This window comes from Falco naumanni, chromosome 4 (genome assembly GCF_017639655.2).
Source record: "Falco naumanni isolate bFalNau1 chromosome 4, bFalNau1.pat, whole genome shotgun sequence".
Lineage (NCBI taxonomy): Eukaryota > Metazoa > Chordata > Aves > Falconiformes > Falconidae > Falco > Falco naumanni.
In genome coordinates, this window is record NC_054057.1 from 16,686,731 (window position 1) to 16,702,206 (window position 15,476).

Below are 15,476 nucleotides of genomic sequence, written 5' to 3' on the forward strand. Positions count from 1 at the left end.
CCTCCGGCACCGAGCCGGGACTCCCGCCAGGCCGGCCTGCCCGAGGCCGGCTGCCCGCCCTGCCGCCGGCAGCCCCCGCGGGCACCCGCCAGCCATGTCGCCACCCGCCGCTCGCGGCGCCACCTGAGGCGGGGGGCGGGGGCCGGCGGCCGGCGGCCGCGGGGGCGGGGCGGGGCGGCCCCACCGCGCAGGGGCGGTGCCGGTCACGTGGGGCGGCGGCGGCCCCGCCCCGCCCCGGCTCTGGCGGCGGCAGCGGCGGTGGCGGCGCGCGCAGGCGTTGCACCTGGCGCCCTCTTCGGGGCTCCTCGTCGCCAGGACAACCGGCCTCGCCGCGGCGCCTCTGCCATGGTGAGCCTGCGGCCCGGCCCGGCCCGCCCCGCCGCCCCCCGCCGCCGCCGTCGGGCGTTAGGGGGCTGGCCCGGCGGCCCGGTGCCCGGGGCGGGGAGCGGCGGCGAGGCGAGGCGAGGCGGGGCGGGCAGGTGGCGCGGCGGGCGGCGCCGCCGCGGGGCGCGAGTGCTGCCCGGGCCGTGAGGGGCGGCCGCGGGGCCGCGCGGCGGGCGGGCCCCTCACCCTGAGGGGAGGGTGGCGGCCGGGGCGGGCGTAACGCCTGCGCTTGGCGGGCGGGGGTATGCGGGGCACGGGCGGGCGGGCGCGCACCGTGCGGTGCGGGTGCGGTGCTGGGCGTACGGCCCGCGGCGGGGCTGCGTGTGCGGGGGGTGCCCCGCGGTAACGGTGGCGGAGCGAGTGTGCCTGCCTCTGCCCAGGGCAGGTGGGGCTGCGCTGTCCCTCGGCATAGCACTGGCGGGGAGAGGGTGTGCCCGCCTGTCGGGGTGAGGTGCGAGGGTGCCTCGCCCCCCTGCGTAACGCCGGGGCAGCCGTTGGTTGGAGCCTCCCTGAGTGCAGAGCGGGTCAGGTGTGGCGGGGCGGGGGGGGTGTCGTCCCCTGTGTAACGCAGGAGCGATGGTGTGTGTCTGTGGGTGTGGAAAGCGGCTGGGGCGTGACAGAAGCGTGTCTGTCCCCTCGGTAAAGTGGGGAGGAAGCCAACGTGTGTGCCGGGGCACGGAACGGGGGTGGTGGTGTCATGGGGAGGGGGTGCCGGGGGTGCTGATGCAGGGCGCTGCGCTGTGTGCTTGTGCCTGTGCCCTAAGCCGGGGTGTGGCCCGCGGGCTGTGTCTGTGGCAGATGTGCGGTGGGACGTTATGCCTCTGTGTCAGTGTGCGTGTGTGTCTGCTATGGTTTGGGCTTCGGGGGTGTGTGTGTTCGTGTTGTAGTGGAGGTGTGACGTTGTGTACGGGGACACTGCATCGTATGTATGTAGTTGTGTCTGCATACTGTTGTCTGGTATGGGCTTGGGTCTGTATATATATAGTGAGTATTGGGTGTGGCATAATACGTGGATATTTTTATAGGCATGTATGCTATGGGTGTGGCAAGAATTATCTGTACTTTTATATGTGCGTAGCAGATACAAAATACCATATCCTGTATCTGTAGAGTGGCAGTTGCTTATATGTGTAAGTATGCATAGCTGTAATGGCTTAACATGTATGCACAGATGCCTTTATAACAGATTTGTGATTGTGTGTGTGGTGAGCACGAGGTTTGTTGCATCTGTATGTAGAGATGGTGTGTCATGGAATGTATGTGTGTGGAGGGTGCAGCAAAGAAGGAAGGGTGGTTGAGGTTTGCTTTGTGGGGAGCCTGTGTGGGGATGTGATACAGTACGTGTATGCAGCATGTGGCGGGGGAGAGGTCCATCGTGATGTTTGTGAAAGGAAGATGACAAGGCGTATAAGGGGGAGTGAGCAGGGACAGGCATGACATGTTTGGAAAGGGTCTTGGTATGATCCCTGTTTTCAGTTACAACTTGTCTGATGCCTCATTGCTTTGCAGTGATGTTTACAGTGATAGACGCAGGAAGAAGGCACAGTTGCTAGCTTTTCACACATGGGGTAAAACAATGCACGGTGTTTTAAGGCAGCAAAATCACTTTATGGGTATGTTTGTATGTGTGTAATGTGTGTAGGCTTTCTGTAGTGAGTTCTGGGTGGGGGTGAGGGAGCACACAGCCTCACGAAGGACTGTATCCCTGTGGTGTCATAACTTTTCTCTTCTTCCTTTGCATGAAGGCTTATTCATGCTCCTTCTCTTTCTTCTCCTGCACTTTGCCTTCTGCTCCTTCCTGATTCTAGCCTACATGTTTTGAACCTAAGCAAAACAGCCTTGAAAACTAAAATGTGAGGTGGAATAAAAATATGGATAGAATGGATAGAATGTGTGTGGGATTACAGTACACTTCTATGTAGAATCATGTTGGATTGGGTTTGCAAAGGTTTCAGGATGTAGCTGTTGCTATAAGGAGGAGTAAATGTCAGTGAATGAGGCTGTGGATGGTGTTGTATTGGTGAAGTGATGATGATGTGACTTAATGACATGTCCTACTTCACCTTAGTATTCCATCACACATTTACGCCACATCAGAGAAGATACAGTATTTTAAAAGTCAGTTGAATAAAGTGGATTTATCTCATGTTCTAAACTTAGGAAAACTTACAGACTGAAAAACAATAAACAAAATATTTATAAAGCATTTCACAACATAAGTAAATATTTTCCATTTGCCAAACTCCAGGTGTGGATTTTTCCTTCATGGTCTTGTTTTGACATTCCTGATTAGATACTTGTAGCAGTCCAAACTCAGCAGACATAGAATCTGCAAAGAAGCGCTGAATTGTTGCTGTAACTGCACAGGTAGAATCTCAGAAATTTTACCTGATAAGCCTTACCGCTGTGCAGATTCTTATACTGGGCAGCTCCTTCATTGCACTTGACAGCTGATAAGAAAAGGATGAAATAACGTCATTTTTTAATTATTTTTGTATGTTCAGATATCTTATTCAATTAATGCTTATACTTGAATTGCTCTCTGTTACAGGGGTTAGTCCCGTTTAGGTTATTATTTCCCTCTTAACTCTTCATAGCTGCATAGTTTAAAATTCAAGAAAGGTAAGGAAGGAATTAATTTTGACCAGTTAACACTAGACCTTTTAGTATAGGGAATGTCAGTGTTCCTACAAATCAGAAGGACCATTAGCTTAATGCTTGCTTATTTTGACAACAGACTGGAATATTTAGTCATCTTAGTTAAAATTAGGGATAACATGGGGCTAGCAGATGTGAAAAGTTTAAAATAAAAGTCAGATTTTCACTGAAGCATGGCAACTATTTTTAGGTTAGTGTAGAAAAGTAGTACGAATCTTGGCACTGTGTCAGTATCGATCTGAATGCCAGCAGAAGGCTACACATTAACAGTACTTCAGCTGCTTTGTCAATTAGATATCAGAATAATTGCACCAATTACACAAGTTGATAACTTATATGAAAGTTCTGGTAGTGTTTCTGCTGAATCAAAAATACACATAAACAGTGTATGCTAAGTAGGACAAAACCAAATGAAATTGTGAAACCAAAGAGTTCTTTCTCACAGTTCAGTAGCCTCGAGCTAGTTTTGACAATAGCTGTAACATTCACTTGCATTCTTTCTAATAACCTTTTTAGGAAGGTGATCCCTATACTTCATAGATTGCTGCTTTTTTTTTTTCTTTTTTTTTTTCTCTCTTTGTTTTAGCACAGTGCAAAAACTGTTAAAATTTCTTATGATACTTGAGTTGTATTTGATTAGAATGTGATAGGGTTGGAGACCAGCTGTCTGGGTGAGCTTTTACAGAATAGCTTTCCCACTTGAGCTTTTAAGACGGTGTGGGATATTTTAATTGTTTCTAAAGCTTGTGAGGAGGAAGATTGTAAACATAGAGTAACTTCAAAATGGTGAAAGCCAGATTTGCATTCTTAAAAATGCTGGAAGTCTTTATCCATTGTTACAACAGAAGAAGTTACACATAAGGCATTAAAAGAACATAATGATGGACTTAAAATTCACTTCAAACTGGTGTCTCCTCTGTCAATTCCATGTTTATTTTTCAGGATCCGGAAATTACTTGTATGTCTCTATCAAAGTTTAAACTAGTTCTTGAGATTGAAGATTTTTTTTCCTAGTAGTTTGTGAAGATCAAGCTTCTCTCTCAGATTTTTCAAAATATGTGCTGTGCTGTAAATGAAAATTGTGTATACAGTGTGATTCTACAAGACTGCATGAAACCAAATGGATTATTTTTGTGATGAAACAAATTATACTTAAAATGTGATGGAGGCTGCCTTAGTTTCTATTTCAATATGTCTCTGTAGAGTCTTAAAGTTACGTGGGGGATCAAAGGAGAGTACCTTTCTCAGGTGTTTTGAGCTTAGGCTTTTGCAAATTGCATTTGAGTGTCTGATGCTTAAGGAGGGGTTTGTTATTTACCTGGTCAGGAAAAAGAAAGCACAAAATCTGTAAGGTAAGTAATTTTTGCTGACTCCAATGACCTCCCTCCTGTGTCCCGTCCTGCCCCTCTGCCAAAAAAACCCAACAACAAACCCTCCAAAAAAACCCAGAAAAAAAACAACAAGCAAAACTATGGTATGAATTTAAGTGTTTAAATGGACTGAATAGTTTCTGTTGGGTACAGAGAGGTAATGGAAATGCAACAATACTTGCGTTGTTTAAATACAAGGGCACCTCAGTTGATACAATCAGCTACAGCCAATCTCTTCGGTGATTCCCTCTGGGTTGTCTTTGCCTTGGAGAAAACACTGCACTTGTGCTAGAGGACTAGAACTGGAAATGCGCCCTTTTCTGGGCTTGCGCATTTATGACTACATGGAACCACAAGCTGCTGCTGTGTAGCCCACAAAGTACTTAAAATTTGGTATCAGGCTGCTACCCTTAAAATATTGGCCATACTTCATGGTATATTCTCTTTTTCTATCCCAGTGTTTTCCTGTGTTCTCCTTCAGGCAGTAGGAAATAGTAAACTCTGTTTTCATTGGATTTGTTTGCTGTTCAACTGGTTAACCAGTATGTTCTATAAATTTAAATCGATAAGGAGACAAGACATCATCAGATCTCCATAAATGTGAAACTTTACCAGTATGTCAGGTTTGTCTGTTTTCAGAGGTTGAAATTGAGGTCAGAGCTTCACAGAGGAAGGGCATTTCCATATCATGACTTGATACTATGTAGTAGTTATCTAAATATTAAGGGGCAGAATGTCTGAGTGTGCTTGCAGTTCTGAAAATGGTCTATGATGTACTTCTAAAGTATCAAGGTTATTTTATTTCTGCAGAAACTAAGGATTTTGGCAAATACTAACAATTAAGTGAGTGTCCAGTTTCTCTTCTAAATCTCAACCTCTTTTCTTGGATCAGCTTGAAAAAGGTGTTTTGGAATGCTACTATGATGCTGTTTCCTTTGAAGTCAGTTATAATTGCTGCTTGTAAGCATGAAGAGGTACCTAATTTTGTCTCTTATAATTGGAAGCTTTTATTAATTACACACTACATATATGGTGTGTGCAGCCACAATACAGGTTTTGTGGCATCTTTTTTTCTGGTTCATGCTCTAGGGAGATTGCCTGGCAGAGAAGGTTTGCTTTTCATAAGAAAGATTTCACACTTAGGAAAAACATCAGTTCATTATTAGGAAAACATCAGTTCTGACATAGTGTTTATGATGCAGATCAAGCACTGTTTTGAAATGGCTTTGTAGAAGCTATAGAGTCGTTTTTGTAATGAAATATACCTTTTAAATCTCAAATATATTTTTGAAGAGCAGCTATGTTGGGGAGAAAATTATTAGTACTCAAAATTCTTGTTTCACTGATGATTAGAAGAAGGGATTCTGCTTCATTCACGCAGTCAGGACTTAAGCTGTAATTTCATTTACAGTTTGAGCTAAGTACAGTAAGAAAAATAATTGCCTTTCCTGGATGTGGGATTGCGTGGCTGGAGGGAAGACTGTGTCAGTCCAAATTAGAATGGTGCAAACTCCTGGGGAAATGGACCTGCAGGAGAATCTGTGTGTGCACATGCTGGGAGGATTTCAGGTCTCCCTTGTCGTGCCATCAGTGTGTTAGTTTGTATGCTAATATTGGAGACTGGGAATAAAACTTAGCCGTGTGTATGGCAGTAAAACCAACTATATGCATAAGTGGTGATTCAGAGGAGGAGTTTTGAAAGGAATACTCTTAAGGGCTCTGATGAACCTGTGACTTGGGTGGCTTAGACTGAATGGCTATCCGTAACCAAATACTGCTGCTTTAAAACAAATGGCTACCAGCTCTTCTCAAACTGATTTTTCAGAAACGTATCATGCTCTGAATGTCTGAGAATGTGTATTATATAGCATGATTGTAGAAGACTGTGTGAAACCAAATGGAATTTCTTTGTGATGAAACAAATTGTGATTTGAGCACGCAGTCCCTGTGAATGTTGTGATGGAAGCTGCCTTAGAATTTATTCCAGTATTTCTGCTTAGAGTCTCAAAGGTACCTTCCTTTGACCATTCAAGTAACTTTCTCAGGTGTTTTGAATGTTGGCTTTTACAAATTGCATTGAGTTTCTGCCTGATGCTTAAGGAGGGATTTATTACTTACCTGGTCAAGAAAAAAAAAAGCACAGAAGCTGTATGATGTGTAATCTACCCTTCTGATGGGCTACAGTCAACAACTGCTTCATCCATCTGATGTTAATTTTCTGCCACAGGTCTGTTATTCTTGAAGCCATGAAGTAGGTGATACAGGTTTCCCCATGTTCTACTTTAAAGTGATTTGTAGATTTGACTGTTATTTGAATGCTTTATTTTGTTTTTTAGGAATAATGTCTAAATGCTTCATCATGTATTGGTTTTATTTGGAAGTGAGTAATCTTAAAAGGGGAACGGTGGATGACGTATCTGACAAAGGAAATATTCAGTCATTAATTTGTTTAAAAAGAAAACAAACTGAAGAAAAGATTTACCTATCAGTATATAACTAACAAATGATGAGGATAAAATTTGGTCTTTTTTGCACCTGTCTCTTTATGTATATTTACAGAATAAGCAGAGGTACAATTGACAGCTTTTTTTCCAGATTTCTTAGTGTTTAACCAGTAGTTGTTGTTTTGTGGGTTTTTTTCTGAGATGAAACAATCTCTAGTCTTGAAATATTAGGTAAGGAGTAGTTTAATTTTCCATGTCGTTCAGGCTTGTTTTGCCATTTCTGGTAGTGGTAAGAACAAGATGCTTTTAAAGACAAAGCGTGAGCTAGATGGATCATAGCCTGAATGGAGGATTAATCTTCCATATAGCTCTTCTCACAGAGTAACATAGGGGAAGTAGAACTTGCAAACATTTTTTTTTTTTTTTTTTTTGCAAGTAATAGTGTAATGGCTGTTTCTTTTGATTTGGTATTGGATTGAACCTAATGTTTTCTGTCATGCAGGCTACCAAACATCAGTTACATGATGGCAGGTATTGATAAAATGCTATCTTTCGACTGAATTTTAGGCCTGCCAATAATTAGGTCAATCACTAATTCTGCAAACAATTAGATTTCCCCTTCCTATTTTTTAACAAGTTAAAGTAGGAGCTATCACACTATGTCAGTCTGAAATATTGACATGGTACAGAAAGTCTTAAACTTCAAGTTTGTTCAGTGCCTCTTTGGTCTGTATCAGAATTTACAGTGTATTAAAAGTTGAAATAAATCTGTGTCACAGCACCTTAAATAGCATTGCTGGTAAGACAGCAATATGTGAAAGTATGCTTAATATGTGGGGCTAGTTTGGAGGATTGCTGTCTCTTTGGTGACTTTGTAGGAGATGAGGTTAAGTTTTGCATTAAAGGATGGGCAGCTCAGCTAACAGGTCAGGCTAACCTGTTAGACTTTAATGTCTTGGCTGCTTGCAGTAATTAAGCCATACTTTTGAAAAGACTTGATTGGTGATTTCCAAGTTTGTTGTTGTTGGTAGGTGACTGTCTTTCTGAAAAACGCACAGGAAAGGGTGATGTCAGCTATTTGGTCAACTGAGAATGAGCTAGTGTGCTCGAGACAGCGGCTCCACGCTAAGAGGCAGTTGAGTTGGAACAGCCAAAGGCCTCGAGACAGAATTGTGCGGCTATGGCCATCAGCTCTGAAGTTCACAAATGACCTTGACCTGTCACCCAGTGAGAACAGGGCCTTGCAGAACCAGACTGATGCCCTCCAGTAAAATGTGAATGATGTGGTGTGAATACCAGTGCTGGCAAAACAAGAATGGTAGCTCTTCTGGAAGAAAACAGAGCAGTGAAGTGGGCAGTGTGGCCAGCTGCTTCGGCCTGGCAGGTTTTATAGTATTGGACAGCACTTGCTCTGGGAAAGCTTTAAAAGCAATATGGCCCTTATAGGTAGCCCTAGCTCAGTGGAAGGCATTAAGGAAAGACAGAGAGGTCTTCACAGGTGCATTTGATCTTGCTCTCTGCAAGTAAGCCTTAACGGCTTAAGATGACCAATGCATTAAACCCAAAAGTAATTGTTATGAAGTATTAGTTGCTTTTGATCAGTCAGTTTGTCACAGTGCTGGAAGAGAAAAGAATCTGACAAAAGACCAGTGCAAAAGGGTTGCTAGGTATCCGGCAGTGAGGAGGAAGCTATAAGCCTACTGAATGCAGCGCCCTGAATTTTGGTAGAAGAGTGTCCAAGGGAAAAAGAGGTTAGTGACCACAACAGACCAGGATGGCTGGGGTCTTGAAGTGCACAAAGTCAAAGACTGGACCATGGTGAACAGCTGGAGTATAGGAGTGAGAGCCTGGAGAGCAGATAGTGTCTGTGTATTGAAATAGAAGACTTCACCAGTCTCTGCTGTAGACGAGCTCGGCTTGAGATGAGATTGCCTTTCAAGGTTTGCTTCAGTGTGTTTTAACTTTATTGATTACACAGAAAGCTTTACCATGGGTTCTAATTTAACGCCATCAGCTGTTGTCTTCAGTATCACTTATTTCAGTCTTCTTGGCAATGCATATCCCTTAGCCTGTCTAACACTCTTGTTGCTGCCTAGATACAGTTAGTTACATTTCGCTACTTGCATGGGTTAAATGATTCCGTCTGTCTGCCTGTCTAATGCATTAATTGTGTATTTCCGGAGAAAGCAGCAGCTAGCAGCAATTCTCTGACCATTAGAGAGCAGTCTATAGTGTAATGTGAGATAATCTGAAATTTATAGTAAAGGAAGATGGTTTACCCTTCTTCCTCCTGCATTTTTCTGCTCTATTTAAATAGAGAGCTTTTTAGGATGCCATTCATTACTTTAGTGTGCTTGTGAACTGCTCTGGGTAGCAAAGCTGATCTGCTGGCTTTGCTGCCACAATAGCAAGAGGCAATTTCAGTAGTATAGTGAAGGGGAAATAGCACAGGCAACAATCAGGTGCCTCCAATGAGGAGAGATGTACAGCAAGCTGATGGGTTTTTGTGTTTGGTAACGAAAATCTGAACATCAAGGGAACTGAATAAGACTTTATTTTGTCAGGATTTTCATTTTAAACATTATGTTCTTATGATGCCTATCACTGCCTAAATAATACTAAATAAATACTGTTCTTGCCAGTGAAAACCTGAAAGACTTGATGTGTTTTACATATGGCAATATTTACAATTTAACTAGTATGCTTGCTCTGTCAGCTATCATAGGAGGAGGGAAATGTATGGATTTGATTCTGAACTGCTGTCTCCTTTGGCAACAGCAACTCAATGTTGGGTTTTATTCCTGGCTTGATAAATAATTCAGCTTTGTTTTCAGTATATATCTGTCTTTGCTTTTTGTGGATGTTCTTTGGGGTCTCTTAGACTTCATCTTTGCTCTTTCCCAGATCTACATTTACCCGTAATTACTTGCTTTAGCGCACTACAAAGCAAGGCTATTTTTGAGTTTGGTTTTTAGTAACTTCTGATTTGAAAAGTTGACAAGTTGAAAGTCCTTATCTACTTTTATTTCAGTGGCAATTAGATGCATAAATATCTCTGTGGAACTGAGCCATAGTGTCTGAGCTGCTAACAAAACTGTTTCATCTGTAAAGAAAATAGTCCTCTTCAATAGAGGACCGAATGACACCTAAAATTGCATCACTAAAAAAAAAAAAATTAAGGACTAACACCAAAACAGTACTATAACCTTATTTTGATCTTGAAATACTAGTTGAAGGGAATTGCTTATTGGTTTAGATAAGCTTAATGAACTAGGATTAATAGTCCTTTTTTTCTTTGTAGAGAAAACACAAACTTTCTGAGCATCTTACAGTTCTTTGCCAGACTAGGTACAAACCCACAAACGCACAACTCCATCAGAAAAGACTTCTTCAACTCAGTAATTTTGGTGAAAACAGGAGAGCTTCATCACTAACTATTAGACCAAAAGAGAATAATGTGTGGTGCTTTTAATGGTGGCAGGCTAACTGTGATGTACAGTTATGTTCTAGGACTAATGGCAATTAATATGTTTTAGGAGGCAAATCAGGGAGATTATTCTTTTTGAATTTGACAGATTTACACAATGGATACTTCATTTATATAATAAAGAGATAAAAAAATCAAGTGTAGTTGCTGAAGACATTTAATATAAGCAAGTATATGGTCATTTTTTAAGGAAATACTTCCTTTTTAGCTCATTATAACGAGTCTTTCAAAAATACAGTGAAGATACCACCAAGAGAGGTCAGTTGAAGCATGTAAGGAATGGCTCAAGATTCAAGTAATAAGCAATTACAGTTTTCTCTCATGGGTTTTGTGTTGCTGCTTCTCATAGTTCCTTTAAGAATCTCGTCTTCTGTTTACAGGAAATTTAGAGTTGGTTTTAGAGTAACATTTATTACAGATGTTCAATCTCACCTATCCTTTTTCCTTGTGCACAGATTTGTCTGTTGTATTGTGGGATTTTATACACTTAAAAACGCTTTTCTAGATTTTGAGATACCTTGTCATTAACAGTTAAACTTGCTACCAAATGCAAAAGCAAAGAGAGAAGAAATACTCTGTCTACATCCATGGTATTCTTCATTATTATTCTGTATTATTATGTATGGGTATTTTGAGGGCTTATCGTTGTCAGCGCTACCTGTAACTGAAGAAAAATAAATTATGTTTGACAAGATTACTAAAATATTTTTTATGGTGATCGAATGCTTCCTTGATTGTTTCTGGTGGGGTTTTTTTGTGTATGTTTTGGTTTTTTAATAAATGGAAACAGAAAACTAGAAGTTATATGATAAAAATAAAGTAAAAACCAAAAAGGATGGCACTGTTTACTTTGGAGAGGTGATGCATAAATGTACTCAGGATATTTATTTCATTAATGGATGTTTTATATTTTCAGGAAGTGTTCAAAGAATAAATATATTACTGTGTTTGCACCTTCTGTCTTTTCTCTCCGCTTGCACACATTCAAAATCACATTACAAACGTTCATCTAGAAGGTGACTACTCCAGTTATCCCATGCCTATTCTTCCTTTGGGGGAAAACTAGTACTGACGAGCTTTTGAAGAATTCCCTCTCCTGAGATTGCAAATGCAGTATGACTCTAGAGGCTAATACACTTTTTGTAGAGTAAAAGAGTAGTTTAAAAATACTCTTCCATTTTTCTAAATATTCATATTCTGTAAGAACAATACTTCATGATGTAACTATAGCTATGCACACAAGAACACATAAAACTTACTGTTTGAGGGAAAACAGCTTCAAATCTGTGGCCTCATGTGTGGCTTGTGTAGCAGGCGGGGTGCTTCATGTGGCTGGGCAAGTTGCACGCTTCTCATATTAAGTAGTAAAAGTTGCACTTTCTTCAGTATTAACTGGGATTCCTAAATGCAACCGTATTGGTCATACCTGCTGTCGTGTATTCAAAACAGTTTCTCCATCCAACTTTTAAGTCTAAAGTTACCTCACATAAAAATATATAGCGATTATAAGCCTTTTTCCCATAAGAGTTACCAGTTATGTTGTACGTTTAGATTTTCAGCTTGGCCTTAGTAGAAAAATACTGTTCTCAAAAATCTGTGCTATGTTTTATAGTGATTTGGCTTTTTAATGCAGGAGTTGGTGAGTAGTTGGAAATAATCAAGTCTTGAGCACACATTGTAGCTGTTCGTGTTAAACAGTAACTTGCTCATACCTTACAAACTTAAATGCTGTGTCACCTTCACGCAGTGAGCATATATCCATGTTACAGGACATCTGAGAATCTACAGTGTAAGGAAAAAATTGGTAACAACAACTTTTCCACTGGCAAAGTGATAGCACACATAAACTAGTAGCAGTCTGCAAGGCAGCTTTATTAAAAATATATACTTGTGTATATAAGTGGGAAGCGTATGTGAGGTGATGTAACTATTGAGGAATTAACTGCAACTACAAAATAATTAAGTTAAAAGAGGATTTTTAGTAGTCTATGGTACTGAATGTTCAGATTCTGGACCAGAATTAATGAGGTCTAAGTTCACTTGTCTGTTTTACCACGGACTGTGTGTGTTCTCACAGAGGTAACTTCCTTTTTTGCAATGTCATTTGTTTTAACCTGTAATGTACGAGAGTGTTTTCCCACTTTGCTTTTTAGTTATCACAAGTTCTATGAGGATGGCATATGTGTCTCCTTTTTCTGAATGAGTGGTGCAATAAACACAATTAGGCCTGTTTTGACTGCTCTAAAAAGCTACCCAAATATATACTATTGTTTTCCAGTCTATAAACTGTAATCCATGAGTAGCATATAATATTAAAATGGCAAACATGCAAATAATTCATAAATCTATAAATTGCCAAGCTCATAAAGAGTTAACCAGTTCTAAAACTGGTGTCTTTCGGTGTAAAGGCTGAAAATACTGACAGCAACAGCTATTGGATGTAGAGCAGAACCAAGAGCAAACCTGGACCTGTGGTCAGCCAAGTGGGACTGCTTAAGGCAGGAATGTCTGTCTTCTGAAGGAACTCGAGTTGTCCTGTTGAAATACATATGCATGGGTGTTTTACGCTTTGAATGGCAACAATCACCAGTCTGTAATTGTGCTGTTCCTGTTGCAGGAAAAGGAAGCTTGATTAAATTTGTTAGTCCTCTTGAAAGATGACAGTTTTATTTTTCTTAGATGTGTGGGTAACTGCACAGAGATGGTGAGTGAAGAAAGTGGCTTTTGCTGTTGTGTCACAATTGAAAAACAGTAGTATGCAGTTCGACCTGAAATCAGCCTAGGATGTACTGGAAGAGAAAAAGGGTTCTTGACAGCAGCCAGATGGAAATTCAGGTTTTCTAATCTCACAGTAAGTTTTAGGGAGACATTCTCAGAATTCCTGGATGTGTCCTTTCTGCTGTCTCCCTTTTTTTAAAAATGAAGACAGAACCAAGCTTATATTCAGCTTCTTTTCATTTTTGCTTGGTGTACCTTTTTTCAGAACTACCTCTTGAGTTTCCTTCTTTTTCCCCTTTATTTATTTATTTTGTAAACCCAGGAAGCAAAGCAAATAGTTGTCAAGTATGCAATACATGTTGATGGTAGGATGAACAAGGGATAATACCCTGATGCTTGAGTCAGGAACACCATATTCTGAATGAAAGACGGGGGAAGGATTTCTTCCAGTCGTTTTTCATGTTTCTGTTTTGTGTGTTTTTCATATTTACCTTTTAGCATTGAGAAAACTTGGCTATTTTAGATCCCTCTTTCTAGCTTTTGTTTCTGGCAATGTGAATGGCAAATGGATTCCATAAAGATCTTCACTTAACAGGGGAAGTGATTGCTTGTGACTGACTTCCTCCAGTCTCTGCCATGGTTCCTTACATTCTGACTCACCTTCTGTTTTGTTTATTGCTGTGTTCCTCTGGCAAAATTTCTCAAACCTAAATATTTACAATAAGTTTTGAGTCTGGTCAGTATCTCCTTTGTTTAGCTGTTCTACTTAACTGTTGATTGATCTTTTTCTCCTTTTGTGGAAACATTCCTATGTAATATTAGTATTGCCTGCTTTTTCCCTTGGGCATTTTCTTTCAGTCTTTCCTCTTAAAAGATACGTTAGTTCTGGGTGAGAGGTATTTTCAGTTTTTCTTGTAGTATTTCTTGAAGTGCTTCCCTTGCTTATATAACAGTTGCTGTCATATCTGTGGCAGTAAATTCTTTAAATCTTTAGCTTATTGTATTTTATCTGTATTCACAAGCCCGAGACCACTGTAGACAGTGAAGGGACCTAATAACTGAAAAGTGTCCAGTTTCTGGTTTTTGTAATGGGACAATTTTAGGATGTGCAGCTAATGTATATTTATATGTGTCTTGCTATTGCTACAAGTTTCACTACTGCCTAAAATTTTTCTTTATGGAGTGTGAATGTGGCTTTTGATTGCTTGTCTAATGATTAAGTTACTCCACAGGTTTTGTGCAATCAAATCTTAGAACTAGGGAAGAGCATGTGTATGTGTGAGTGTGGCCCTGTTGTGTGTATTGAAATCATTTTATAGTCTTACCAACTAACATGTTGAAAACTTGACATTAACAGGAATTTAAAAGAATTAAGCACCTAAGTAGAAGGTGAAAAGACTCTCTAAAAGCATTTTTCTTGTTGGTCTTTTTAAATGGTGTTTTTTCTTTCTGTTTCTAGGTTTTCTCAAATAATGATGAAGCTCTTATTAACAAAAAACTACCCAAAGAACTTCTGTTAAGGTAATTCTACATGTGTTAAGGAGTAAAAACCTGAGGATTGTATATCGGTTACGTGGCTTACAGGCTGTCAAGTGCTATTGATTCTTTCTTAAATCTGTTTTGAAATAAATAGTAACGTATCTGATTTAATTCTTGGAATTCTTGAACTTGTCTTTTTGTTAGCCTTGATTTGTTTTAATGTGTTCAAATTATGTTACACTATGGAAGATGTCATTTAATAGTGATCTTTTCCTTGCATATCAGAAAAAGAAGTGAAATAAAATGTCCAAAGTTTGGTGTAGAGTCGTCAACTCTTCCATGCTATACAATGTTTTATCTGTCTGAAGAGCCTATAGTACTTTCTCTAGTGTAGTTCACATTCTTTGTGTCATGAACTTTTTTTATAACAAAATAAAATGTAAATTCAACTTCAAAGCTTTCAGAAAGTCACTGCAGTGAAAAGTGCTGCCTGTTACAATTACTGCCAGTCTGTTATGTAAGGTAGAACCAATGGGAGGATTTTGCTTACTGTAGTCATTTAGTTAGTCACATACCAAGCTGATGAAATTTATGACTAGATCACCTTTGCAGGAGTTAGGTATAGCATGAAGATCAGTAAGTTCAGCCCATGATCGAGACACTGATGGAGGTTGTCACACTCTCATCTTGTTGAATTTGCTTTCAAACCAAGTGTAAACTGCCAGATGCGGAGATACTAGTCAACTGGAAGTGACCACTTCAGAGCTGGAACTGAACCAGCTCAGCAATGTTTTCTGTACCTGCATATAGTTTTTGCTACAGCCCACTCTTTGAGGGGAAAGTTTAAAAAAAACAAAACAAAACAAAACAAAACAAAAAACCAACAAAAAACCTTATCGTGGCGCAATTACAGCTTTCAGTGATGGTGTTGTTAAA

General features: G+C 40.6%; 1 protein-coding gene across 1 annotated transcript in view; it reads left to right on the forward strand.

Moving 5' to 3' along the window:
- Positions 1 to 206: 206 nt before the first annotated feature.
- Positions 207 to 15,476, forward strand: part of FBXL2 (F-box and leucine rich repeat protein 2) — a 56,228-nt gene continuing 40,958 nt past the window's right edge. The window contains exons 1-2 of the mRNA XM_040593287.1: positions 207 to 348; positions 14,521 to 14,582. Coding sequence (XP_040449221.1) covers positions 346 to 348; positions 14,521 to 14,582 — 65 coding nt within the window. The 5' untranslated portion in view covers positions 207 to 345. The remainder of the gene's footprint in view (positions 349 to 14,520; positions 14,583 to 15,476) is intronic.